Raw genomic sequence first — 27,505 nt, forward strand, 5'->3', positions numbered from 1 at the left:
GAATCTCAGAAGGGTATGGCTGACGGATGAAAACTAATAAGTTAGAAATGCATTTCAGTCTCCCTTAATTCTTTGTTAGTAATTTACACAAATATATGAGCTGTCTGGTGTGACTACTGCCTGTTCGATGGCCTTCAAGATAGGCTGAAAACAGGAAATAAAGATTTGCCCCATGTTTGGGGCCTAGCAAGGTAATCTAAATAGTTAACATTTCACACACACACACACACACACACACACACACACACACACACACACACACACACACACATATATATATATATATATATATATATATATATATATATATATATATATATATATATATATATATGTATACACACACACACACACACCTGGTTTGCCCCCCTTTTTCTTTCAGATGGAATATAAATTATTTGTCCCTCTTTATGATCTGCTTCAAGTTTCCCCTACAAAAGCTCTTTCTTGTATTTCAGTGATGCCATGAGGGGATTTGGTTCTTTCTCTTTCTCACCTGGCAGTTCTTGGCCCCATTTCCCTGACTGCAGTTGGGCCTTAGAAGGAAAACCACACAGAGGAAGAGAGAAGATTGCCACGTGGAGCATTCTAAGGTCCTTATTTTGGATCTCCAGTCTTTATGCAATTCTCACCACAATCCTGCACCAACTCCCAAGCACTGGGGCCCAATAGCCGATAGTTTCTGCTACGATAGGTGCTCACACTGCAGAGACGGCTGGCATGGGTATCTTCATAAATTTGTTGGACAGCAGGTGGCACAGGTGTGAATCCAGCAAGGTGAGCTAGCTCCTCCATATAGCTCCACTGTTGTTCCCTCATCTTCAGGAAGTACCGGGCCAACCCTCCATTCTTCAAATGTTGTTCCAACTGTCTTTGGACTTCAGCCTCCATATCAGCCGCAGAAGGGAGGGAACAGCGCCCACTTAGCACAGCCAGTGCAAATAGCACCTGGCAGTGGAAGTGTGGGAAAGGACAGATGTGCTGACAAAGGCCAATCAAGAAAAGTGAAGGGTGCTGGGGGGGCAGTAAATGCTGGTACAGGGGGCCCACTCCATAATCTGTCTCTTGTAAGCCCAATTTGGCCAAGTCCAAGAAGGGGAAGTTGTACTTGTAGCCTGTACAGAGAATCAAGACATCAGCTGGCATCTTGGAGCTGTCAGTGAATACCATTGTCTTTTGCCCCACCTTCAAAAGTGGGGGTACCTGTATCACATCCTTGGGCAGCCCACACACATGTTGCCTTTTATGGCTGAGCACTACTTGAGCAGCTACATCAGAGAGTTGCAAGGCCAGGTCAACTCCTGATGGACCAGCACCTACCAGCACTACAGATTGGTTGGCAAAGGGCTCTGGATAGCGATAGGAGTGGCTGTGCAGAATACGGCCTGGGAAGACAGAGGGAAAAAATGTTGGCAAGTAATGTTGGCATTCTTGCATAGGGTACAACACATATCCAACCTGTGCCTATTGCTCTGTTTTAAAATTATTTTAAGATAAGGATGGCATCTTTAAAATGGCTGTCTCGTGTAACTCTGCACTGCAACAAAAAACAAACCAATCACAAAAAGGAAAATCCATGAACAAAGTATGAATATGCAATGCAGGACTAAGTTCATGGAACTGGCTGCTTAAGACATAAGGGTGGTCATTGGCTTTAAATAACTTCAAGGACATTTATGACAGGTGTGTGTGTGTGTGTGTGTGTGTGTGTGTCTGTGTGTGTAAAATTGACTATTAGGCACTGGGCTGTGCTACATGGAACATTATCTTTTAGAGGCAGCCTACGTCTAAACAATAACAGAAAAAAAGCCCACAGCCTTCTTCCTCGGGTTAAGCATTTTCCAGGGGCCCCTGGTTGGACAATGTAATAAGTACATTGTCTATTAAATAAGTCTCTAGACTATTTCAATTAATTGGACAATGGAGGAAGTAAAATGCTGGACCTGATGTTTTTAACTTGATCCAGCCGCAAGTTCACCCTTGTCACTAAAGAATAAGGAAGATTTAAAGCTTACCTTGGAAAGTGTCCAACCCAGGAATGGGAGGTATAAATGGGACAGTGTAATGGCTGCAGAAATAAAACTATTAGGATGGAGGTTGGAGAACAGAGACATGTCAAGCATCACAGCGTATTCTCCTTTTCTTTCTTGATTTATAAAAGCATCAAGTGATTTGCCTGGCCTTTCATTCATTCTAACATGATCTTGCAGCAATCATGAGGAGGTTAGTCATCTTCACTCTCTACTCTCTCTTTGAATCTTGACCTCCCCGCAAAGCAACAAGAACAGCAAAAACTTCACAGGCTATTAATTTATTGCTTCTTCTCTACTTATCAAAAGCACCATCCCTGCCCCAGCCCAGCTCAACTAGGACTTACCCAGTGCAGACCATGACGGCATCAAAATGCTCTTTGACTTGCTGAGTTGACTCTGGGTGCTGCACTGTTGCTGTGACTTCCCAGCCACCTAGGCTGCCTGCATCCCTCTCAACAGGCCTGACCTCCTCCACTTGCCATTGGAACTAGTGAAGAAAAAATGGAAGAGAACAGGTGAGTTCCCAGAAACCAGCTAGCTCTGGATCTGTAAGGCTCTGAATATTCTGCGGCAAAACTAATGGTGTAGTGGTGAAGGCGCTGGGGCAGAAACCAGGATGCTGTGAATTATATGCCACCCTTAGACATGAAAGCCAACTGGATGACTTGGTCCATTTACTCTCTCTCAGCCCAGTCCATCTCAGAGGGGTGTTATTGTGGGGAAAATAGGAGGCAGGTGTATCACATATGTTTGCTGCCTTAACTCTCTTGACTCTCTCGCTCGCTCGCTCTCATCTATCTATCTATCTATCTATCTATCTATCTATCTATCTATCTATCTATCATCAATCTCAGGATAAAAATAATAATTTTAGCTCTTTGGGAAGGGCTTGATAAGCATATAAAAATGCCAAATCCCTTCTAAACATCTGGCTCACTGTGCAACCAACCGTGATAATAATATGAAGAGGTGCAGCATTTAATCTGTATTGCATTGAAAGATCTAGAAACAAACCGTGGCAACTTATTGTGCTCCCATCCTCCCCCAGGGAGCACGTGCCTCTTTTTGCTCTGCCACGCCCTGCTTTTAACAGCCCGATCATCTCTCACCCTGATATGGTCACAGACTCCAGACTGCTCTGCATAGCTATCCAGGTAGGCCAGAACATCCGAGTGGTGCAGGAATGAAGGCAGTGATGGGTCAAAGGGGAAATCTGGAAAGGCCATTGATTCCTTGGGCAGGTTGGTCCTAGGAGCAGAAGCAGGATAAAGCACACTTTCCACACTGCATTCCACTCCTCTCCCCTGCCCAGATTCCATTCTTTTTTGCATTTAAAGAACAGCTGCCTGAGGCCTCTTCCTAGGCTGTCTAGTACATTGGTAGAGTAGGGCATAAAGAACCCATCCCAAAGTGCAGAGAGGCTGCAGCACCCTTAGGTGACTACCTGAGGTCACGATACATGCTGGAGTGGATGGTTCTTCCCATGGCATCTTCTTTCTCCTCTGTGTAAATCCAGGTGCCTCCCAAGCGATCTGAGGCCTCAAACACCACCGGCGGAGCAAAAGTCTCAGAAGAGACAAGGATGTGCCGGGCGGCGCACAGTCCTGCCGCTCCTGCCCCAATTACCGCCACACGTAGCTTCGTTGGTACCATTTTGCAGAAGGGTCTGCAGGGGAAAAGTAGGAGATACCTACAATAAGCATTGCAAATGAGCCCTCCAGTTATGTTGATTGAAGAAGCCTGCAAGGCAGTCTTCCCTTTGACTCCAAGGGATAAGAACAGTCACGACACTCAAAGTCCAGAAGATCATCATTGGAATAACTGGAGGGGAGAAATAAATGAGATATTTGAGCATAGGGATAGCAAGAGGTCACATTGGCAGAAATAGACAAGATCTCAAAGCATGGAGCCCTAGACCCAACTATGTTGCTATTTCTGAGACAATAATCATTTTGAATGATTGGAATATACAATATACAGGCACCAGAAGTCTGCTTGGTTGTATTTAACTAAAATGTAAGATTAATAAACTCAGAATTCTCTGTCAGATGCATGTGACAAAAATTAAGGAAAGAGTCTGTTTCATTTTTCTATAAAGCAAATAAATAAAATTAATCAGGGCTAGAAACACTAGGCTGTAGTGTTCCTAGGAATGAGTATTGGCATTTAATCTCAGAAAGGTACACAAAAAAGCAAGATGCAAAGCATCATTCCAATAGCTCCATTGCTGGGGCACATAAAAAATGCTTCAGAGTTTCACCTCTGAATATACATTTGCCACGTAAGCACATAAAGCCAACCTCCTCCAACAGGTAACTGTGTTTAGGGTTGTAGGGCTTGCATCCAATCCCCTTCACCTAGCTACATTACCATTGGCCTTTGTACCTTGTTTCTGAAAGGGACAAACCAACATAGTGATGATTAAATAATTAGCTTGTGGATTAACTGGACATGCCTAGTCATGTTTACTTGCTTTCCTCTTTGACTTTATTCTTTTCCTCTCCCCTTTGACTTTGTTCCTTTCACCAATAAAACTGCAAGGGAAAAACTGGGGAAAGACCATGAGAGCAAGAAACTGAAATAAAAGATAAAATTATCCTCTGTAAGCAATTTTCAGTTGCAGCCTGAGAATTCCTCCATTCGGTACACTGTAGGCAGTGAGAAATCAAATAAACTCTTACAGTTGATTTTGAGACTTTCCAGGTTTGCTGGCTGGGGAATTCTGGGAGTTGAAATCCACAGATCTTCAAGCTGCCAAGGCTAAGAAAAGCTGGCCTAGGCTGAGCATCACGGTCTTCATCCCACTGAGGCGGCATGGCTTGGCTTAACCTTACCTCTCACTTCGTCCTGAAGCCAAGCATGGGTTCCATGTCACCACTAACATTGTCCATATTGTGCTCCTTTTCCCTGTAAGCTTGGCAAGGACTCATCCTTTTGCTTATTTCCCCAAACATCATTGAAATGAACAGCGCAATAATCTCTGGCTGAGTTTGCACAACATTCATGATTGGCTCAGTTAAAGATAAAGACCTTACAGTTGCAAGCACACAGTAAGGAAAGCTTGATTACTGTTAATTTTGATTAGCTTTTAGGGTGACTCAGTCTGTTATGCAAACTCCGTCTCTATCCAGTTATGTTTCAACACATAAACTCAGAAAATGAATTACTTCAGCAGCCAATTTAAGCATAATGTAAAAGCCCATCTGTGATGACACACGACTGACATTGATAGATTGGTCTTTGAGAATGCTTGACAATTAGAGTTTCTATAATATTAGCTTATCAACTTCTTGCCTGAAACAGCTCTTTGCAAGCTCAGGACTAATTTCTTTTTAATCAAAGGGATAAATCGACTGGCTGGTCTCAGAAGTACAGATAGTTCTTGGCATACAACCACAATAGCGCCCAAAATTTTGGCTGCTAAGTGAAACATTTGTTAAGTGAATTTTGCTCCATTTGACGATCTTTCTTGCCACAATTGTTAAGTGAATCACTTCAATTGTTAATTTAGTAACACGGTTGTTAAGTGAATCTGATACCCCATTGATTTTGCTTGCCAAAAGGTTGGAAAAGGTGACCACATGACTCCAGGACACTGCAACCAACATAAATAGGAACCAGTTGCCCCTGAAGTTTGATCACATGACTACAGGGATGCTACAAAGGAGGCTACCCATTAGACTAAATTCACCTGTCTATTACTCTATGTGCTGTATCAGTTAATTCCTTTGAACAGTCCCATCTCCCCAGTCTATCAGCACACTGATTCTGCAAAACTTTGTCCTGCTCCAAAATCTTGAGTGGGTTCCCACAACTTGGTTAAAACGGCCAGCATGGTTCAGATTATCACATCATGTAGTTAACTGCTTTGGACAGACCATGTGCAGTGGATACAGCAACTGCATTTATTAACCCAGTATTAGGGTCCTTGTGAAGCCAGCCTTCAAATTAGACACGGGGGACCCTGGGCCGGCTCTGCACGATCAGAGCTGGTGACAATTTGGTAGAATCGTTGGTTCCAATTGAAACTCAACTCCCAGCGGGTCTCCGGTGCTCTCGCCCTTCCAACATGTTATCAAAACAAGGACGGCCGCCCCAGCAATCGCAGAAGGACAGCCTGGAGGAAACCCCAGTAATTAGTGGCCCGGCCAAGCATTTTGCAAAGTTCCGCGTTTGTGCGCGTTCGCGGAGTTGCCCGAGAGGGTCTCCGGGCTGAGAATGATACTCCCACCGGTGTGGCAGCGAGCGGGGCTACGGATGACGGATGAATTAGGGCAGGGGTCTTCAAACTTGAGCCTTGGTGGAGCAGTGGGCCAATGCCTCCTTAAGTAACACCAGCTGCCTGCAATTAGTGCAGGTTCGCTTCCCACCAGGCTCAAGGTTGACTCAGCCTTCCATCCTTCCGAGGTAGGTAAAATGAGGACCCAGATTGTTGGGGGCAATTAAGCTGACTTTGTAATAATGCCGCTTGGGGTGTGTGTGAAAGCCCTAATAAGCAGGCATATACATAGAATGAAGGCTACTGCTAAGCTTGTAAGCCGCCCTGAGTCTTCAGAGAAGGGCGCGATATAAATGGAATTTTTAAAAAAAAACTTGGCCCTTTTAGGACTTGTGGACTTCAACTCCCAGAATTCCTCAGCCAGCATGGCTGGCTGAGGAATTCTGGGAGTTGAAGTCCACAAGTCCTAAAAGGGCCAAGTTTGAAGACCCCCGAATTAGGGGCTCCGGAGCTGGGAGCTTTTCTATGCTTGCAAACAATGGCGGGCTGTTTGGGTCTGCGCGCGCGCGATTCTTCACCTCCCCCCCCCAAACCTCAAAAAGCGGAAACACCCACCGCTCGTACCCGGGTCCCAGCAACTCTAGTCGGCGTCCGTCCCTGGTTGGTGGAGCGGCGGAGTCCGAGGCGAGGAGAGGCCCGTCTCTTCTCTAGGAAAAGAGCGGAGGAGGCGGGCTAGCAGCAATAACTGTCGGCTCCTCCTGGCGCCTGCTTTGGCTCTCTATCCACGCTCTACCAGGGAGGGCGGGAAAGGAAGAACGGCCGATTATAGGCCAAGGCAGAGGGCAGCGCTGCCCCTCTTCCGAGGGTCATCCTCCGCCCATTCAAAGCCAGCCCTTTGGCCCAGCCGAGACAGAACGGCTGGCTGACTGTGAAATGGCTGAAGGATCAGTGGGATTATCTTTCTGTCCCCTCAGCTCCTAGCAAGAAATTGCGGGGTTTTTTTTGGGGGGGGGGTTCGTCTCGCTTCCCCCCCCAACATCCCTTGACTGGAAAAAAGATCTAGCTAGCCTGCTAGAAATCAGAGTAGAAACCAGGGGACGTGAGTTCTAGTCCCACCTTTACCCATGAACACCAGCTGGGTGACCTTGGGTAATTCTCTCTCAGCCCAATTCCCCTCCCAGGGTTGTTGTTGGGAAAGGAGGAGGAGGAGGAAGGTGTGTATGTTCACCACCTTGTGTTATTTGTGAAAATAAGAAAGGGATACAAATAAATACATACATACATAAACAAACTGATGTGCATCGGGCACCTTCTGCTTCCCTTTGTCTCTTTTACTTTCTGGTAAAAGTCACAGTGCTTTGTTTTGCTATTCTTCTTTCCACCTTCTGTTTTTCAGTAAAACTGGATGGTGTGATGCCCTTTAACGCAATTTGTATTTTGAAAAATAAAGCGGTGGATAGTATATTAGACATTAAACATTTAGGGATTTTTAGATATTGTAGGACCTGCTTTAACTCAAGGCAGGTATTTGCAAGTCTCTTATAGCACCACAAGAGGGAGCTTTGGTCAGCTCTCAGCACAGTACTGCATTCCCTATCCTGCATTCAACATTCACAGACAACAGTGAAGATAGGGGCCGATTTGAGAACTTTAGTGGGATTGGAGAATAGCTGTGTAGGTGCTGATTCCATGGACTCTATGGTGAGTTTGCCCTTCATTCTTCTTGGTCTTTTGGGGTTTTTTTGTTATAAAGTTTGTTATTGTTTTTTAACCTCCCACCAGGCTCAAGGTTGACTCAGCCTTCCATCCTTCCGAGGTAGGTAAAATGAGGACCCAGATTGTTGGGAGAAATTAAGCTGACTTTGTAATAATGCCGCTTGGGGTGTGTGTGAAAGCTCTAATAAGCAGGCATATACATAGAATGAAGGCTACTGCTAAGCTTGTAAGCCGCCCTGAGTCTTCGGAGAAGGGCGGGATATAAATGGAATTAAAAACAAAACAAAAACATACATATGTTAGTTTTTCAAACAGCGTGCGATCTGGATTCATAAAACGCTAATACATAATCAAGTCCTATTCTTTGGTTCTCTCTTCTAACCATTTGTAGAATAAATTCCAGCTTTGGTAATATTCTGTTTCTTCTTTATCTTTCAGCCTCATAGTTAGTCTATCCATCTCTGCGCATTCCAGTATCTTTTTTATTACCTCCTCTTCTGAAGGTATTTGTTCATTTTTCCAACATTGCGCATAACTTATTCTTGCTGCGGTAAAACCAAGTATAATTTTTGCTTATTAATCTTTTCTGGTACTATACCTAATAAAAAAATTCAGGATTAAATACTACATGTTCTCCTAATATTTTTCTAGCCAAGCATGTATTTTTTTCCAATAAGCCTTTACCTTGTCACATGTCCACCAGATATGAGAATATGTACCTAAGTTATGTTTACATTTCCAACATTTACCTGATACATTTTTAAAATTTTTTGCAAGTTTTGCTGGAGGTAAGTGCCATCTATAAAACATTTTATACAAATTTTCTTTATACGCAGTTGACATTGTCAGTTTATAATTTGTCTCCCACAACTTTTGCCATTTTTCTAATTCTATATTATAACCAAAGTTTTCCACCCACCTTATCATCGTCCCTTTAATTTGTTCACTTTCCATCTCTAAAGTTAACAAAAAATTATACATTTTCTTAATTAATTTCTCATCTGAAGTTAATAATATCTTATCAAATACATTTTGTTCTTTATAAAATCCAATTTCATATCTTTTTCATATCTATTTTGTATTTGTAAGCGTACCCACCATGACATGTTGATGCCCTGATGTTCCAGCTCTTGTTTCAATTTTAATGTCCCATCAATATTTAAAATATCTCTATATGTCCAAGTTTTTTTAAAATCTAACAAATTTGTGTGTGAGAAAGCTTCAATTGTTGATAACTACCCTGGAATTTTTACATATATTTTCATTTTAATTTTTTCCCATACTGTTATCAAAGCATTTCTAATACAGTGATTTTGAAAATACCCATGGATTTTTTTCCCCATACCACAAAAAAGCGTGCCACCCCAACTGTAAGTCATGTCCCTCCAAATATAACAACCTTTTATTCCTAAGCATTATCCATTCTTTCACCCATGTTAATAGACGCTTGACAATACAAAGCCCACTCAGGTAGGCCAAAGCCTCCATTTTCCTTAGTATTTTGCAAGGTTTTCATCTTTATTCTAGCTTTCTTTCCTTGCCATACAAACTTCAAAACTAATGAATTCAACTCTTGAAAAAAATTTTCCCCAAGTTTTATCGGAATTGTCTGAAACAGAAATAAAAACTTAGGCAATATATTCATTTTAACTGTAGCTATTCTTCCTAATAATGACAGTTTTAAGTTCTTCCACTTTTCCAGGTCTATATTTGTTTCAATAACCTTGTGTAGTGAGACTTCCGGTGGTGGCGCGGCGCCGAAGACAGCCTTCCCGGGCTGCCCGCGGCTCAGCTGTTTGTTTTTTCGCCCGAAACAGCGCCGATCAGCTGTTCGGGCGAAATTGAAGCCCCCTCCTCGGGAGAAGAGGAGGGGGTGAGGCCCCAGGTAGGGGTAGAGTTCTCCGGGGCCGCCTGAGCTTGGAGCTTGGGCGGCTGAAGGATCGAACTCCCCCGAAGCCTGGGTTGCTCCCAGCTGGCCGGCGTCTCTGCTCCGAACTTCTTGGAGCAGAGCCAGGCGTCTGCGAACCATCCCTGCCTGAAGAAAGGACTATGATTTAAAGGAGCAGGCAGAGCGGTACAAGAGACAAAGGTGAAGAGGTTTATTTTACTATACTCTCTAGCTTGTTGGACTTTTTAAACTTTAAGTGAAAGTGCGTCATAATTGAGGACTAAAAGATGGCGGCGAAACCTCCCCCTAAAACTCTTCGGAGTGGTGGATCCTCGCCAGTGCAACAATCATCATTACAGGCATTGCATCCTCCTGAAGCGCTGACACCGAAGGATTTACGAGATGCTCTGGATAAACTTTTGGAATCAATCAATCAATCAATGGCTGACAAATTTGCGCAGATGGAGGAGAAATTGGAGAAATTGGAGGAGAGAATGGAAGAGAGGATGGAACAGAAGTTCAGCGTGATGAAGGTAGACATTTTGTCTTCAGTGCATAAAGTGGCGGAATGTGTGGAAGAATTAGATGAAAAAATGGATGATTTGGCTCAAAGGAATGCTATATTAGAAGTAAAGGCACGGGAGAATGAAAATGCAAGAGACAAAGTGGAAAAGGAGTTAAGCTTAGCCCAATATTACCAGATGCAGTTTGCTATCAGAATTAGAGGTTTAAAAGAGGATATTAAAGAAGATTTAAAGCAGCTGATCTCTGAGGCTCTTGAAGTGGTATTAAACCAGCCAGCATCTGAAATAAGAGCAGCTATGGATAAAGTGTTCCGGGTGAATTCATGGATTGCCAGACAGAGAAAGTTGCCTAGAGATGTGGTGGTTTATTTTGCAAAAAGAGAAATCAGAGACCAAGTTATACAAGCTGCCTATGATGCTAAAGTGGTGATTGCTGAACAAGAAGTCTTGGTTTTAAAAGAAATTCCTCCAAGGATCTTAAGGGGAAGGAAGGACTATACATTTCTCGTGCATGAGCTTAAGCAAAGAGATATAAGGTTCAGATGGGAGATTCCAGAGGGGCTGATGGTGATGCATGAAGGTAAAAGGTACCGGCTGATTACTGTGAAGCAAGCGCGTGATTTCTACAACAATGTCTTAAAAGCAACCCCATTAACACTTCTGGAAGCTGGAAAGGGATCTGGAGAAGGAGAACATCAAGAGGATGAAACAGAGGAAAGTGGTGTTGGAGGAGATCAAGTTACAACTTCTTTGGATGATCCTAGAGAGCAAAGAGTAACGCGTGCTGCTTTAAAACGAGCAAAGAAAATAAAAGAACAAGATCAGCAAAAGTCTTCAGATTCTTCACAACGTACATATAGTCAAGCTGTGGGAGGAGCACGGCCTAAAGAAGTTAGTCCTATCAAAGCTGTGGTCCAAGAGCTTCTGGAGGATATGCATGGCAACTAAATTTCTAACTTGGAATGTTAATGGACTGAATTCACCGCAGAAGAGGAAGAAAGTTTTTCAATATTTAAAACAATTTAAGATAGATGTTATATGTTTGCAAGAAACGCATATTAGAGTTTTGGATCAAAAGCATTTACTGAACTCGAGACTGGGTACGCATTTTGTTGCCTCTGCAGAGAATAAGAAAAATGGAGTGGTTGTTTATGTTAAAAGTGCCTTAACAGCAAACTTAATTGAAGCAGATAAGCATGGAAGATATGTTATGATTGAGCTGTTGTTAGAAGGTAAAAAGACGCTTCTAGTTGGATTATATGCACCTAACCAACAACAAGCTGATTTTTTTAGCTTACTCCACACAAAGCTTACCCAGTTGGATTATAAATCTTTTATTTTTATGGGAGATTGGAATGGTGTTCTGGATGTACAGTTGGATAAGGCTGGAGCTTTTAAGCGCATTCCAAGTCATGCTAGACTGCCTAAATCTTTTTTTGAAATGAAGGATGACCTGGAATTGCGAGATATCTGGCGTGAGAGACACTTGCAGGAGAAGGATTATACTTTTTATTCTGACAGACACCAATCTTTTTCGAGGATTGATTTTATTTTGTTGACTAATGATTTTTTTTGAGAACTAAAAAGGTGAAGATATGTGCAAGAACTATCTCTGACCACAGTCCAGTTTGGTTGGAGATTGATAAGGAGAAAAGAGACAGGCGCTCGTGGCGCGTAAATGAGAATTTGTTTAGAAATCAGAGAAATGTGGAAGAATGTAAACAGCGGATGAAGGATTTTTTTGAGATTAATATGAATAAGGGTACCTCTATGGCTATGGTTTGGGATGCTAGCAAGGCCTATATGAGAGGAGTGTTGATATATATGAATAATAGACTTAGACGTGCAGTGGAAACTAGAAGGAAAGAACTGGAGAATGAAATAAAGGAAAAAAAAAGGCTTTGATTTTGAATTCAGAGGATGTGAAGATCAAGGAGGCTATTAGACTGTTAAGAGGACAATTTGATAAATTAATGGCAGATCAAGTGGCAACCAATCTGCGGTTTGCTAGGCACAATACTTTTTGCAACGCTAATAAACCAGGCAGATGGTTAGCCTATAGACTGAGGAAAAACAAAGGGCCTCTAATATAGACAAGATTGAGTATAAAGGAAGGGTTGTGTTTAAACAGAATCTTATTAAGGATGCTTTTGTGGATTTTTATTCGAAATTATATACTAAAGAGGAAATTAATGTGAAAGATATTGATAAATATTTGGAGAATGCTAGCATCCCGGTTCTTACGCAAGCACAAAAAGAGGGGATTAATCAACTGATTACAGAAGAAGAAATTCTTATAGCAATTAAGGAACTGAAGGTCGATAAGGCGCCAGGCACGGATGGCTTGACCGCGGCCTTTAATAAAAATTTACAATTTGAGATGATAAAGCCGTTAAAGGAACTGTTTCAGACAATTCAGAGGGGGGGAAAGGTGCCACCGTCTTGGAAGACAGCTTTTATCTCTTTGATTCCGAAGGAAGACCAGGATGCTACTCAAGTTAAAAATTACAGACCGATATCGCTCTTAAATACAGATTATAAGATATTTGCTAAGGTTTTGGCTAATAGACTGATGAGGGTTCTGCAACAGGTGATTCATGGGGATCAAACGGGGTTTATTAGTGGTAGGCAAATGAAAAATAATGTGAGACATATAGTTGATGTGTTAGAGTTTTTGGAAAAGCACAACCAGATCTCTGCAGCGCTAATCTTTTTAGATGCTGAAAAGGCTTTTGATCAATTGAATTGGCAATTTTTGTTGAAAGTGTTAGATAAAATGGATTTTGGGGAAAATTTTTTACAGCCGATTAGGGCATTATATCAAAAACAAACTGCCCGAATTATAGTTAACAATAGCCTGACAGCAGCATGTAATATTGAGAAGGGCACAAGGCAAGGGTGTCCGTTATCGCCCTTGTTATTTGTGTTAACATTAGAGATACTATTGGTTAAGATTCGGAATTCGGAAAAAATTAAGGGGATACAAGTTGGAGATCAGGACTATAGATTGAGAGCATTTGCAGATGATCTGGTTGTTACAGTGACCCAGCCAGAGAACTCTGTTGTGGACCTGATGGAGATAATAACACAATATGGGAATGTTTCTGGATTTAAAGTAAATATACAGAAAACTAAAATTTTGGCTAGAAATATGACAGTTTCACAGAAGGCTCTCTTAGAAGGATTAACTGGATTTGAGATTGTTAAAAGGGTTAAATATCTGGGGGTGATTTTGTCGCCCTCTAATACAAAGCTATATAAAAATAATTATGAAAAACTATGGGGGAAGATTCAAAAAGAACTGGAGAGTTGGCAAAAATTGCAACTGTCTTTGTTGGGACGGATTGCAGCAGTGAAAATGAATGTCCTGCCCAAATTTTTATTTTTGTTTCAAATGATACCGATTCTTAAGAAAGATTCCAACTTGGAGGAATGGCAGCGTGGTATCAATAAATTTGTGTGGGCAGGGAAAAAGCCACGAGTTAAACTTAAGATAATGCAGGATACTCGTGAGAGAGGTGGCCTTAAACTGCCTAATTTTAAATTATATTATGAAGCTGCTGCATTAGTAGGAATAAGCGATTGGATTAATTTGACGCAATTGAGGTTATTAAATCTTGAGGGCCATGATTTGTTGTTTGGCTGGCATGCATATTTGTTGTATGATAAAAAGGTAGATACTGTGTTTAGGATGCATATTTTAAGACAGGCATTGCTGAGAGTTTGGAAGAAGTATAGACATAAGCTAAGCAGCAAGATACCATTGTGGGCAATTCCAAAACACGCAATAGAAAATATACATGCTGGTTTCAAACATGATGTGACTACGTACAAGGAAATTTTAAGCTTGGAAAGGAACGTTTGGTGTTTGAAATCATATAGCCTCTTGCGAGAAGAGAAGGTTGTTCAGACTTGGTTTCAATATATTCAATTACAGGCCAGGTGGAAAGAAGACCAGAAAAATGGATTTACAATGACTGATGAAAATTTGACAAAGCAGATTAGAAATCAGGGACCAGCACATATTAAACGGATATATCTTGCATTGATAGAGATTGACTCGGAAACAGAGCTTGTTAAGGATTGTATGATTAAATGGGCCCAAAACATCCAGGAAGTTATTACAATGGACACGTGGGAAAAGATTTGGGTGAGAAACGTAAAATTTACTCAAGCTCAAAATCTAAGAGAGAACTTTTACAAAATGTTTTATAGATGGCATCTAGATCCTAAAAAGCTTGCAAGTATGTATCCGAATTATCAGCCTAAATGTTGGAGGTGTGGTGATGAGGATGCAACATATTTTCACATATGGTGGACATGTAAGAAGGTTAAGGCTTTTTGGATAAAAATCTGGTGGAATATGCAGAAGATTTTTAAACAGAGGATAAAGTTTTGTCCGCAACTTTTTTTGCTGGGAATAATTGCAGACGCTACAGTTGTGGACACCAAGCTGATGTTGAACTTAATTACGGCGGCAAGACTTTTGATAGGCCAATATTGGAAGAAAGAGGAGTTGCCGACCATAGAAGAGTGGACTTTAAAGGTTTCCGACCTGGCAGAGATGGCGAAGATTTCGGCCTATTTGAAAGATCATTCGCAAGAACGTTATATTATGGAATGGAGAAAATGGATTGAGTTTATCCAGAACAAGTATAGGGTTAAGAAGTTTTATGTAGCATTCGAATAAGTCTTCTTTCGTTTCTCTTTCTTTTTTTTATTCTAGTTTTTTATATATATTTAATATTGTTAAGGTGTGTTTTATCCTATATAAGCTAGAGAGTGATGGATTTTAGAACTTATAGTTGTTAGTATATGGTTGTTTATGATTGCCTTTTTATATATATATACCTTGTATTTAGCTCTGGGAAGTCGGGGGGGGGAGGGGGGGTGGAGGGAGGGGGGGAGGGAGGGAGGCTGGGGGGAGGTAGGGGGGGGTATAGGGAGGGGGAAGGGGGGTTTTTTAAAGGAAAACTGTATTTTAAAACTTTTCAATAAAAAAAATAACCTTGTGTAGTTATCTTCTTTTAATGTTGAGCACTTAGCTGATAAATATATACCCAAATATTTTACCTTTTTCACTATCTGTACCTCTGGCACTTCTGACATTTTTTGCTTATCCGTAAGATTTTTAACTATTATCTTAGTTTTTTCTTTATTAATTTTTAGTCCCGCTACTTCACCATATTGTTCTAATTTCCCCCACAATTTTGGAATCATCTCTAAGGGATCTTCCAAAATAAATAATAAATCATCAGCAAATGCTTGTAATTTATATGTTTCACTCTTTATCCCCAACCCTCTAATTTCTGTATCTTGTCTTATATTTCGATTTAAAACTTCCAAAGTGAAAATGAATAACAGAAGGGATAGAGGGCATCCTTGCCTTGTGCCTTTCCTTATTTCTTTTTGATTGTTCCAATATTTATCTTTTGTAAGCCACCCAGAGTCATCTTATCAATGAGATGGGCAGTATATAAATGGAATAAATTGAATAAATGAATTTGCTTGGGAGATGATGGCATAAATTTGAGGAACATTTTCTTTGAAAAGTAGTGAACACACAACAAAGAGTGCATTCACTCCCTCCAGAAAGATATTGCGTGACTGATATAAAGAGAATCCTTACTAAGTGCAGAAGTCAGTCAAACTGCAGAGTACTATAAGAAAGGTTTTAATCTTTAACAGAAATTCCTTATGTGACTGGAAAGACTGCAAGGGAGGATTGTAATGATAGGAGTTGTGGTGTCAGATGAACACTTCCATTCTAGATTTCTTTTTTTTATTGAAAAGTTTTACAATACATTTTTTAATACAAACCCCCCTCCCCCTCCCCTCTCCCCAGCCCCCCCCAATCCTCCCCTCCCCTCCCCCTTCCCCGACTTCCCAGAGCAAAATACAGGGTATAAAAATACAAACAAACATAATCTAAAATATGCAAACAACAATAAAATATTAAATTCTATCGCACTTTAACTCTTGGTAAAATAACTACAAGCTAGTTATACATGATATATATCCGCTACTTATTCGAATGCTAAGTGAAACTTTTTAGTCCCATATTTATTCTGAATATAATCAATCCATCTCCTCCACTCCACAATGTATCTCTGTTGCGATTGGTCTTTCAAATACGCTGAGATCTTTGCCATCTCCACCAAGTTAGAAACTTTTAAAGTCCATTCTTCTATAGTCGGCAGTTCTTCCTTCTTCCAATATTGCGCTACTAAAAGCCTCGCTGCCATAATTAAATTCAACATCAACTTAGTGTCCACAACGGTGGTATCTGTGATAATACCCAGTAAAAACAGTTCTAGATTTCTTAAATAATTCCTATTCCCATTCCAAAAGCAAATCAACTGCAGTTCCTGGTTGTTCCTGGCAATCTCCCCCACAGTTGCTGGATCTTTGCTGTGGTGGCGAGAATCAGCCAGACGGTAGGAGGAAGGCCTTTCAGAGAGCTGGCTAATGAGCCAACCAGACTGGGAGGTCTTCACTCCTACTTAGCCCAAAGCCAGTGGTTGCAGTCCAAGTTGTTTTTGCCAGTACCCTAAGATTGGGGCATTTGGCAGTGATAGATTTGGAGCATGTAGTAAGGGCAGTAAGGGGAGAGATATTTTGATATGAATAACAAAAGCCTACATCAGTACTAGGTTGGGACAAAATCAAAGGGCCTCCAGTAGGAAGCAAGCCACCTGATGAGATGGGTGATCTCTGGTCTTCATATTGGCAGAATATATAAAGGGGTTTCAGCCCCCTCTAAACCTAGACATCCACTCCACAAGAAGTGTAAAACCATTTTTATTAATATTAATTACAGCAACAGAATCTTACAAATCTGACTGCATTATTACCCATCCACCTGTACCACCACCACCCCTTTATACTTATGCAAAGTAGGGAGGTGTTGCTTGCACATGCTTTCTTCTTGCTTGGGGCTTAAGCCAACTTTTTTTTTTGCTTTATCACTTTGCTAATGGACCTGGCCTCTTTCTTTCAAAGTCTTTTTCCTTTATGTCTGCAAATGGATACTACATCCAATGAACTCCAGAAAAGGGGGGAAATCTCCATCAATCTATTTATGACAGCAGATGAGCTGTTTTTCCCCCCTCCAAGTTCCATGTCTACTGGGCAGAGGGAAATAATGTGTTGTTTACATTATGCAAAGTGGCATTCTCTATATACTCCTGCCAACACCTGTCTAAGCAGCATGCAAGATAAAGATGCTCAGGAATTCAACTAATCTGGCCCAGGTGGTCATGGTGTTTAATCTTAGTAGAGATGAGGCAAGGGCCTTGCAGGCATGTGTGAACACAAAACAGATCTGCTAACTCTAAGGGCCAGATCCAGAGTAGTTACGAGCTGTATCTGGAGGATGAACAGAGGCATGTGTGCTATGCTGGCATGTCAAAGTAGAGATTGTTTTGATAACTAGACATCCCACTACAAGGAAGCTATATCAGAAAACCTGGACAATATTTGAATGGCAATGTAGAATTTTTTTTATAGCAATAAGATAAGGAATTGGAATTGCTGAGATTTCTACAAGCTGGATAGGCAAAGAGCTGCTATATCACATGGGATACTGACGTGTGGTCCATTCTTCTGGACAAATGGCAGAGCCTCTTTCAGGGCACCTATGCATGCTGGTTTCTTAAAGGCACAAGTTTCATCTCCCAATTATCTTCATGGGATTTTAGATTAGTTTTCTAGGAACTGACCACATTCCCCTTGTCTATTAAACAGCTTCCAATGAACATTCCGGGTGATAAAATGGGTTTCCTAGTTACTCTAAGTTCAGCCAAGAGGGTTAGGAAATTAATGGCTCTGTGAGGGAAGATGTACCGGTATCTCTTTTACCAGGTTAAGGTGATGTTAAAATCAGAACTATCCTTCAGACCTGAGATGGACTCCAATTTTTATAGGGCACAGTGTTCCACATAAACCTTGTTCTATGCCTTTGGTGAATTCCAATATTAATTTTGGTTCCAAATTTCTGCCAAATCCTTACAAGTGCTCAAAAGCTGCCATAAGCTAGATGTGCATGTTACCTTCAGAACTTACATCAAGCACACTCAAAGGCACAGGAAGTCAGAGAGTCTGTTCATTTCCTCTTGGGCAAATGTTCTAGGAATATGAGTAATAGCCTTCTCCTTCAGCAGATGGGTTAAGGAATGCACCACACTGGCCTATTCAGCTAAGCAACAGTCAGCTACCCAGGGCTATTATTGTCCCGTTGGGCAAAGGAATATCAGCCCTGTCATCAAGGGCTCTCCTGTTAGACATGGATGGGTGATATGGTCAGAAGCATCAATACTCGTGAAAAATTATAGGAAGACCAGTTTGAATTTGCAGAGGCAGCCTGTGATCCTGCAAGATTTCCTTAACCTTTTTCTCACCACCAGGGTACTTTTCTGGTTGGCTCTGTCTTCAGGTGCTTGAGAATGGCACTTTGGACAGGATTTATGAGGACACCAAAGACGGACCTGACAGCCCCAACTGTGCAAGGGCTTAATATGAGTCTTTATATTTACCCAGGAAATGTTTATGCTCTAAAATAAATAACCATGTTTGTTATGTGGTACATGCTGATTTACAGCTACATTACTTTCTGTCTAATTGGACTGTAAATAATAAAACTTAATTTAGGCTTCTTTCATGGAAGTCAGTTCATGCAAAGGAGGGATGGCAAAAAGTTTAGGATCTTTTAGTAAGAAGATGTAAGTTATCACTTCCCCACCAGACCCACCTTGGGCGAACAGAAAGACCTTCAGAGGTAGGTAAAATGAGGACCCAGATTGTTGGGGGCAATTAAGCTGACTTTGTAATAATGCCGCTTGTGTGTGTGTGTGTGAAAGCCCTAATAAGCAGGCATATACATAGAATGAAGGCTACTGCTAAGCTTGTAAGCCGCCCTGAGTCTTCGGAGAAGGGCGGGATATAAATGGAATTAAAATAAATAATAAAAAAAAAACTTCGCAGTGAGCCCACCTATTCTATTTGGCTGCACCCAAATATGATCCGTGATTACAACAGCATCTTATGTGCAGATGCAGACAATCTGAGGGTCGCTTGCTTCTCTTAATCACGCTTCCCCCCCCTAATATGGGAAATCCCGGTTCTTAATTTGACACCACTAATCCCATCCCCCAAACCATTATGTTGCAATTATTAACGACTGCGCTCCTCTTGCGTTCAGCAACGTTCCGCGATGAAAAGCACATCCCAGAGGATCTCATCCCTTTCAACCACTGCTGTTCGCCTATATGCGCAGATACGTCTCGCTACCTCTTCCCCGCCCATTTGGTTGACCCGGAAATCTCCCAAGGTATTCCCTCTTTTCAATACATCTCCGTTCTCCCCCCCCCCCCGCGATTTTGCAGCCGTGAAATGGTATATTCGAACCAATCAGCAGCAGCTACTTTTCCCGGTCCAGCCGTCCCCGCCATCCGAATGGTTTGTCCCCCTCTCTTAAAAGGGACCGCGTGGAAGCGCCTCGTTCTTTTTTTCGCGCTTCGTCGCTGGCGTCTTGTGTGTGGTTAAGAGGGAGGTGAGGGATTTCATGGCGCCCTAGAAAAAAGGGTGTGAGTTGCGGGGATGACGGGTCGGTCCTTTTCCGTTGTGGTTTTTTTTTTGCGAGCCAACATTCTCCCTGCTTTTTTTTGTTGTTGTTGTTACGCGGAGGCCTATGGCGCCTCGCGGAGGCCGAGAGGGAGGCTTTATTTTTTTTTTTCCCCTTCGCGGGGTGATGATGCCAAGATAGGAAGTGCCGTCAGATGCGAGAACTGACGAAAGACTCCTCATGGCTGACCGCGAGTTGCCCTCCCCTGTCACCGTTTCTTCCTCCCGAGACAGGCCTGTGTTCAGTCCGGAGGAAAAAAGGGAGGAAGAGGAAGATAGTGGGAGGTTGGGCCTATCGTTACAGAAATCTCTCTTTTTTTTTTAAAGGTACTTGATCGTCTGTTTTATCTTGCAGGTTTTCTGCCGTTGCCATGTGGGATCTGACTTCAAAAAGACATGGAAAGAACCAGTGCGAGAAACATCCAGAGGTAAATTTAGAAGTCTCTGAAGTTGGGTATTATGGAAAGGAGGCTCACCGTGATGATAGAAAACCTTAAATACGCTGGAATTACCGGCAGACTCCTGCTGTTGAGATGGTCTTTCTGAGTAGCCTCTAAGGCAGCGTTTCCCAACCTTAGGAACTTGAAGATGCGTGGACTTCAACTCCCAGAATTCCCCAGCCAGCTATGCTGGCTGGGGAATTCTGGGAGTTGAAGTCCACGCATCTTCAAGTTCCTAAGGTTGGGAAACGCTGCTGTAAGGAGGGAAAAACCATTGTTCCCACAAACACTCTTTATTACAAGCCTGTCTTCTTTCTTCAGGGAGCCAGAAGCTGCCCTCCAAGATGAGCGGTTGTGATTGAAATGCCAACTAGTGACTGGAAAGATGTAAGTCAAATGGATAGTTCTTGGCTTGTAAGGGTGTGTGCAACGTGCAAAAATATTTCCAACCCAGAACTATTATATCAGCTTCTGCAAATAAACCAGGTTTCATTCTGGATTTCAGGCAATTCAGAATCTGGACAAGGTATAATTTGTTTGCTGGGGTTCTGTGGAACGTTTGTGCAGGTTAGGCTTTCATAATGCTGGAACTGCCCTTAAGCAACAAATCTCGGACATAGATTTTCAAACAAGCCTAAGTAAGGAGTCACACTTGCATTATTTATCATTTGTATCCAGCTACATATTTAAAATCCTTTCTAATTTTAAATTTTTGTGAGTCCTTTAGTATCCAGGTTGGATACTATGTCCTCAGCAGTCCTTCCTGGGGTTATTTGGTTATCTTCATGTGGTGATAGTGCTTAATAGAAGTGCTTAATAGAAACTCTAGGCCACACACTATTACACTGTTCCCTACATAAGGTGTCTAGAAAAAAAATTCAGGTGGGAAGTGCAGTTTATTTAATGCTACTATTCAAAAGACAAGGACTTGAAAATAACCTCTCAAGTCACCCAATTCTGTGATATCATTTCTGTAGTATGCTGTACCATTACTTAGGATTGGAGTTTATTTTATTTGGATTAATTTTAGTAACCATGTTTTTAATTTTAGGCTCCATTATAGTTAGTTTTTCTCTTACACAGATGTTTTCATTCAGTATTAAATTCATTCAGTATTCTGGCCTTTGGGACTCTAGTAAAATTTGAATTGATAATCTGGATAAGGCAAGATTTTTTTCTTGACTTTCCTATTTGAGAAAAAAAGTGGCTATTTTTTAAAATAATTGCTTTATAAATAACTGAAAGCAACGGCATTCTTGGTGTTCTCTCCTATTTTCCCCACAATAACATCCCTGTGAGATGGATTGGGCCAAGAGAGTAACTGGCCAAACATCAGTCAGCCACCTTGCACACCTAAGTTGGGACTAAAATTCAGTCGTCTTGGTTTCTAGGGTGGCATCTTTTAATAACCTATTACACTAAACTAGCTTGGCAGCCAGAAGTCCTTTCTTCCCAATTTTTTTCCTTTATTCTTTAGATTTCTCACCTACCCAGTCTTCAAAGATGGAAGTCCCTCCAGATTTCGTTAAAGAGATAGATACACACTAATTGTACTTACTGTGAACATGGTTAAAACCAGAGACCATATTTGCATTATTAAAGTTGAGAACTGAAAGAGGAATATACTTCTAAGATGCATGGAGGTAGGTACAGATCCAGTTCTCTCTTTGTGTAGCTGAGACCCTCTCTGATAATCTGGGTGATTTGAAAGCTGTCTTCAGAGAAACACAGTCATTAAAAAAAGATATCTAAATTTGAATGCTAGAATGTTAATGTATTTTGCTGGGATTGATTTCTGCATTTTATTTTCAAAGGGATCTGTTCGCCTAGGACACAGGTCGGCAACCTGCGGTTCCGGAGCCGCATGCGGCTCTTTAAGCCATCTCCTGCGCCCGGTGCGTGCGCACCTCTGAACGGGTGGAGGTGTGCGTGCACCTCTCTGGATGGGCAGTGGCACTGCCGCCTGTTCGGGAGGGGCTGCGCGCGCACCTTGCGGAACAGGCGGTGGCACCGCCAGTTTGGAAAGCTGCTGCGGCCCATTTGCAGAGCTGCCGCCTTCCTCTGAAGGCGGCAGGTGTGCAAACTGGCCGTGGCAGCGTTCCAAACCGGTGGTGGCAGGTTTACAAACGGGTGGCGCCGCCTCCCGTTTGGGTTCAGGCAGAGCTGCTCGCGCACCTCTCCAAAGGTTTGCAGAGCTGCGCGCGTACCTGTTTGCTGCTGCAGCCCGTTTGCAGAGCTGCGTGCATACCTCTGTTTGCTGCTGCAGCCCATTTGCAGAGCTGCCGCCATCCTCTGAAGGTGGCAGGTTTGCAAACTGGCCGCGGCAGGTTTACAAATGGGTGGCACCGTCGGACGGAGGTGCACACGCACCTCTCTAAAGGCTTGGAGAGCTGTGCACGCACCTCTCCGAACGGGTGATGTGCGCGCGTAGCTCTCCAAACCTTTGGAGAAGTGCATGTGCACCTCCGCCTGTTCGGAGAGGTTCATGCGCACCTCTTCGAGTTTGCATACCTACCGCCGCCCAAACAGGCGCCACCAGGTCTGCAAACAGGTGGCGCCGCCTCCCGTTCGCAGTGGGAAGGTTTGGAGAGCTGCGTGCGCACCTCTCCGAACAGGCGGTGGTTTGGAGGTCGTGGGGGTGGCTCTGGCAGCGCCACAACCCAGTGCCCATTACCAGGGAGACCCGTCGGCGCGCCGGTGCCTCCCATTTTGCGCATGTGCAAAACATTTTGTTTTATGCGCGTGCATGGGCGCATGCACGCGCACATTTTGCAGCTCCCACTTGTGTCTGTGTGTGATGGAACCAGTTCGGAGTGGCTCTTTTGCTTTTTCCGGTTGCCGACCCCTGGCCTAGGCATACTGATTAGGGATAATGCTCTTCTCCCTCAAGTCTGTTACAAATGAATATTCACTGACTTCATATAAGAAGCTATTATTACAAGTAGAAAGTGCTTCAATGTAGGTTGCTAACCAATTTGTAAAATCTGTTTCAGGTTTGGACAAACACTACAATGCACTCAAGAGTACTAAAAGTGTCCTTTTCCCTTGAGACCTCTGAAGACCCATATACTGAGGCAAAGAGATTCTTTCCTGCATTATTGTGGCAGTAAACTTACAAGCTAGCTTCTCTTCCCTTTGTTGTACACAGTCACTGAATGGGTCCAGTTTCAGATGGCAGGGAAGGGATCCTTAACAATTCATCTTGCATCTCTGACAGCAGTCTCAAAGGTGTCTAGGCCCTGGGCCATCTAGGACTTTGGAGGTAATAGCACTTTCAGTTGAACCCATAAGCCAACTGGCGGCCAGTGCAGCTCTTAAAGCAGTATGATTAGGGAGCCTTAAAACTAAATGCGCCCAAGACCTATGGAATGCTGGCCTTAACGGAAGGTTCTGGGTGGCTATATTCAAAATGAGTGGCATTAGTTCAGCCAGAAGGTGACAAGGAAAGGAAAGCCGATCATTTGCAGATGTGCCTAAAAGTGAAACTGGTATGTTCCAGATGTTAACAGTTTCCATTACTTTTCTGCAGCCCTTAAGATTTTTTTTACTTAAGCCTGTAGATAAACTGTCCTTTAAAATGCCTATTGAAGTTACATGGAAAAATAACAGCAAGTGAACTGCTAACATTAATTCAAGCAATTAAGGCTCTGCACAATGTCAAGTTTCTGACATATGGGCTTTTCAAGTGACTCAGGCATTGTTTACCTTAAAAGTAACATCGAATGTGCTTGACACGCAACATTTACAATTTTCATTCATAACATTTAAATTGTGAAGTAAGACTACACTGTAGCTAAGCCTCAACAATGAGCTAAAGAAACTGCAGAGTTGTAAGTTTGATGACACCACCATTCTGTTTTGCTTCTGTCAATTTTGTACCCAATGTTGGAAATTCATGCAGGTTACAGCATCTCTTCTGCCATTATGCTTATCAATGTTATAATTGTGGCTTGAAGGGAGCCTCCCTGGAAGATGTATTTGTTTCCTGAATGCTCCTCTTTTATGATTGCTTATACCCAGAGATGGATATGGAGGCATGAGGATGCTTGGATATTGCCACCCAGCACAAGTGGGCTTTCATTAAGGAGTGCACAAAATGTTAATATTTATAAAAGCAAATAACACTTAAGCAATTGCCTGTCTTCAGAGTGTAATCATTGCTTCATAAACAGATGCATTGAATAATGTCTATTCTGTAATTTTTTCCTGGAATGGTGAGTTGGGCTAGTTTCCTATGGGGGCAAAAGTCTTTTGCACTATTAGACCAACTCCATAGAAGGAGGAATTAATTCCAGTTGCAGATTTTGAATTGCTTTATGCAGGTCCCTAGTTTCCTGATCAGTGCAGTTGAGGCATGTAAAAAAATGTTACTTCTATTTTGACAGGCAATTTTACAACACCCTACTTTATTTCCCTTTTGAGCAAGTATCCCTATGTTTCTATTCAGACAGCAAACTTTTAACTAAGCCTCCATATTGCGTTTTGGATTAATGGGATTGGAATGCATGAGTAAAAGCGTGATGGAAGGCATAACTTCACACTTTAGGAGTGGTGATGCTCACTACCCACCCTTCCTGCATAATCCAGTGTAACTGCCCAGCTCTATTCAGTAGCTGCACAAGATTTAGCTTTCCATTCCTGTGAATACATTTTCACAAGGAAAAACAGACACCTTCCAAACCAAGTTTTATTTCTTGACAAAGCATATAAAAGACTTGACTACATGCAAACAAGGACAATATGGAGCTGCTGATTTCTATGCGGTACCAGACTGACACTACTGAAAACGTGCAAGTACTCAAAAATGGGCACAATAGCAATGGGGTTTTAGGGAAAAACATTGTCTCTGAAAATTGGTCAGGTCTACATCTCATCCCTAAAGTAGATTAGTCCTAGCAATTGCTCATCGGAGCTCGCTCTGAGAGGTGTTAGGGTGCTCCTCAAACCTGCCAGGATGAAGTGCTTTGATGTACCAAAACTAGCATTGAAAGCTCACACGAGATTGGCATGATAGTTAATTTGGGCAAGATTCTTCATGGGTAGCTCAGGAAAACAACAAGGCCCACATTTACTTCATGACAGTCAAGTGCTGCAAAGGATTGGTTGGTGGCTTGAGCCCCCCCCCCCCAAAGTATGTAATCCAGGTACCTAAGAACAGCAGGAAATGAGACACTATAGAGCCGAATTGATTCTATTGTCTCTTTGCCACAGTGATGAAATCCAGAGTGACTGAAAGTAGCTGCATTTTTCCACAAAGTGTAATTATAACAACTTGCAACAAATGCCTGGGGTTGCCATCACCCACATTTCATCCCCTGGTGCCTAGAGCAAGGCCTTGCTAACCAGAAAAGGTACCCCCTCCCCACCAGGAAGGCACATGTTTTAAAGTACCACCAATTCACACATGTTAAAAGCGAGGGAATGGGGATTTTTTTCATTCATACTGATTTGTTTGCTTTATTAACCAATGCAATCTGTTATCTACCAATGCATAGTGTCTTCCTTCTCTTGTATTTAAATTTTATTTCGTTATAGAGGCAGTAGGAGTTCAGAAGGTGCAAGTTTTTCAGCCCTGCCATCTCGCACTGCTTTGATTTATAAAATTACATTTGAAGCTCAGCAATCTTGTAGCACCTTAAGACATTACAAATAAAACTCATGGATTACAGCCAAATTCATTAGATTCATGGCATAACCTGAGATAGGTGCACATCCATGGCTTATTTGGGACAGGAGACAATAAATTGGGAGAGAATGAAATGCAGAAGGTACAGTAGTGATGGTTACCATCTTGGCAGTGATTATTCAGTGAGACATTCAAACTTGTTTTGGTGAGTTGATTAACATGTTCCTGTTTAATCCATGGGATTAAAAAAAATTTCTAGCCAAGCATGGCATTTTCCCACCTAAAGCTTCTATTCAAAGTAATTTATTTGGAAAGTAAAAGCTCAGTAATGAGTACAGAATTATTTATATACCTAATATGAAAATTCTGATTAGTGTATTTAAGTGTTCAACCTTAAAAAAAACGGGCTCAATAGTGGCATTGCATTGTTTTGTGTGTGTGTTGTACCTTCAACTGAATAGTCAACTAGCAATCATCCCTGTGATGACTGCAAGCTTTCAGGGATTAAAGGGATGCTTTGATTTGGATACTGCACTGAGCAAGTAATTGGACTTCAGCGTAAATAATCCCTTCCAGTATAATTCTATATAATGGTACAAATTGTAGCAAATTGTTAATATGTGAATTGTAGCAAACTAATTTGGCCTCCCCTTTTTGGTCCTGCAAGTTAAGGAATTAAAAGTTTTTATTAGAAGAGAGCTTCATTAGCATAAACTGGCCAAGATCCTTTGGTTATAAAGGATCCATTTGGCACATCCTAGGCAAATGAGAAGCCACTATTTCATGTCTGAAACAAACCAGTAGAAATCTGTTCTTGATTTGTAGGTTGATTTGGCAACAGCTTAACCTCAATAGCTTCACCTGTCCATACCTGCCTGGTTTTAGTGTCTTCCAAGCCACCATCACTTTGGTCTTCATCCTGTGATGAAAGACCACCTTGGCTCTCAAGGTCACTCACCTGACCTTCACCAAATTCAAGAATAGTTGGGAGATTGCTTTGGGTAGGGCTTCGTTTCTTAAGGCTAACCAGAAAAGGCTGTGGCAGAGAGAATATGTCCACATTATTGCCCAGATCAATCCAAGTCATGCTGGGGAAGTTTCTGGTGTCCTTCAAAGCTTCAGTCAGGTCCCGGAGGACGGCCTTTGTGAGCCTGTTGCCATTAAGGGCAAGAGTTGTCAGACGAGGTAGGGCACTGAGAACTGGCAAAAGCTGGAGGAACACCTCATCTGTCAGCTCCGTGAAGCAAAGCTCCACATTTTCAATATACTCAGAGCTGTGCTGGAGGTACGAGATAAGCCGATCTAATTCCTTCATAGTCAAAGGGATGCCAGACAAGTCCACTGTGTTGTCCAGAGGATTCCCCACCAAGATTGTTTTCAAACTGAAAAACAATGAAAAATGAAATTATTGATTCACTTCCAGGTTATCTTAACAGCT

General features: G+C 42.1%; 2 protein-coding genes and 1 long non-coding RNA gene across 5 annotated transcripts in view; 1 reads left to right on the forward strand and 2 right to left on the reverse strand.

Moving 5' to 3' along the window:
• Positions 1-371: 371 nt before the first annotated feature.
• On the reverse strand, positions 372-7,042 carry LOC310648398 (uncharacterized protein). Of its 3 annotated transcripts, none has more exons than XM_083376204.1 (6): positions 6,868-7,042; positions 3,478-3,854; positions 3,143-3,281; positions 2,378-2,520; positions 2,016-2,068; positions 372-1,385 (listed from the first exon to the last, which is right to left on the reverse strand). In XM_083376204.1, the coding sequence occupies exons 2-6, from the start codon at positions 3,684-3,686 to the stop codon at positions 598-600; spliced, it is 1,332 nt and encodes a 443-aa protein (XP_083232330.1). In that variant the 5' UTR covers positions 3,687-3,854; positions 6,868-7,042; the 3' UTR covers positions 372-597. The 3 variants fall into 3 exon arrangements, with proteins under 3 accessions (XP_083232330.1, XP_083232331.1, XP_083232332.1); XM_083376205.1 differs by having other exon boundaries at positions 6,877-6,973; XM_083376206.1 differs by having other exon boundaries at positions 3,478-3,699; positions 6,868-6,904.
• Positions 7,043-20,069: 13,027 nt separating this feature from the next.
• Positions 20,070-24,626, forward strand: LOC310640386. The gene is made up of 4 exons (XR_014492519.1): positions 20,070-20,429; positions 20,763-20,828; positions 21,919-22,084; positions 23,435-24,626. It is a non-coding gene; the product is annotated as an uncharacterized lncRNA (long non-coding RNA).
• An 89-nt stretch (positions 24,627-24,715) lies between these two features.
• LRRC75A (leucine rich repeat containing 75A) overlaps positions 24,716-27,505 on the reverse strand; it is a 50,190-nt gene continuing 47,400 nt past the window's right edge. Inside the window, exon 4 of the mRNA XM_083362586.1 lies at positions 24,716-27,449. Coding sequence (XP_083218712.1) covers positions 26,849-27,449 — 601 coding nt within the window. The 3' untranslated portion in view covers positions 24,716-26,848. The remainder of the gene's footprint in view (positions 27,450-27,505) is intronic.

The sequence above is a fragment of the Vipera ursinii genome (assembly GCF_947247035.1).
Source record: "Vipera ursinii genome assembly, chromosome: 1".
NCBI classification, from domain to species: Eukaryota; Metazoa; Chordata; class Lepidosauria; order Squamata; family Viperidae; genus Vipera; species Vipera ursinii.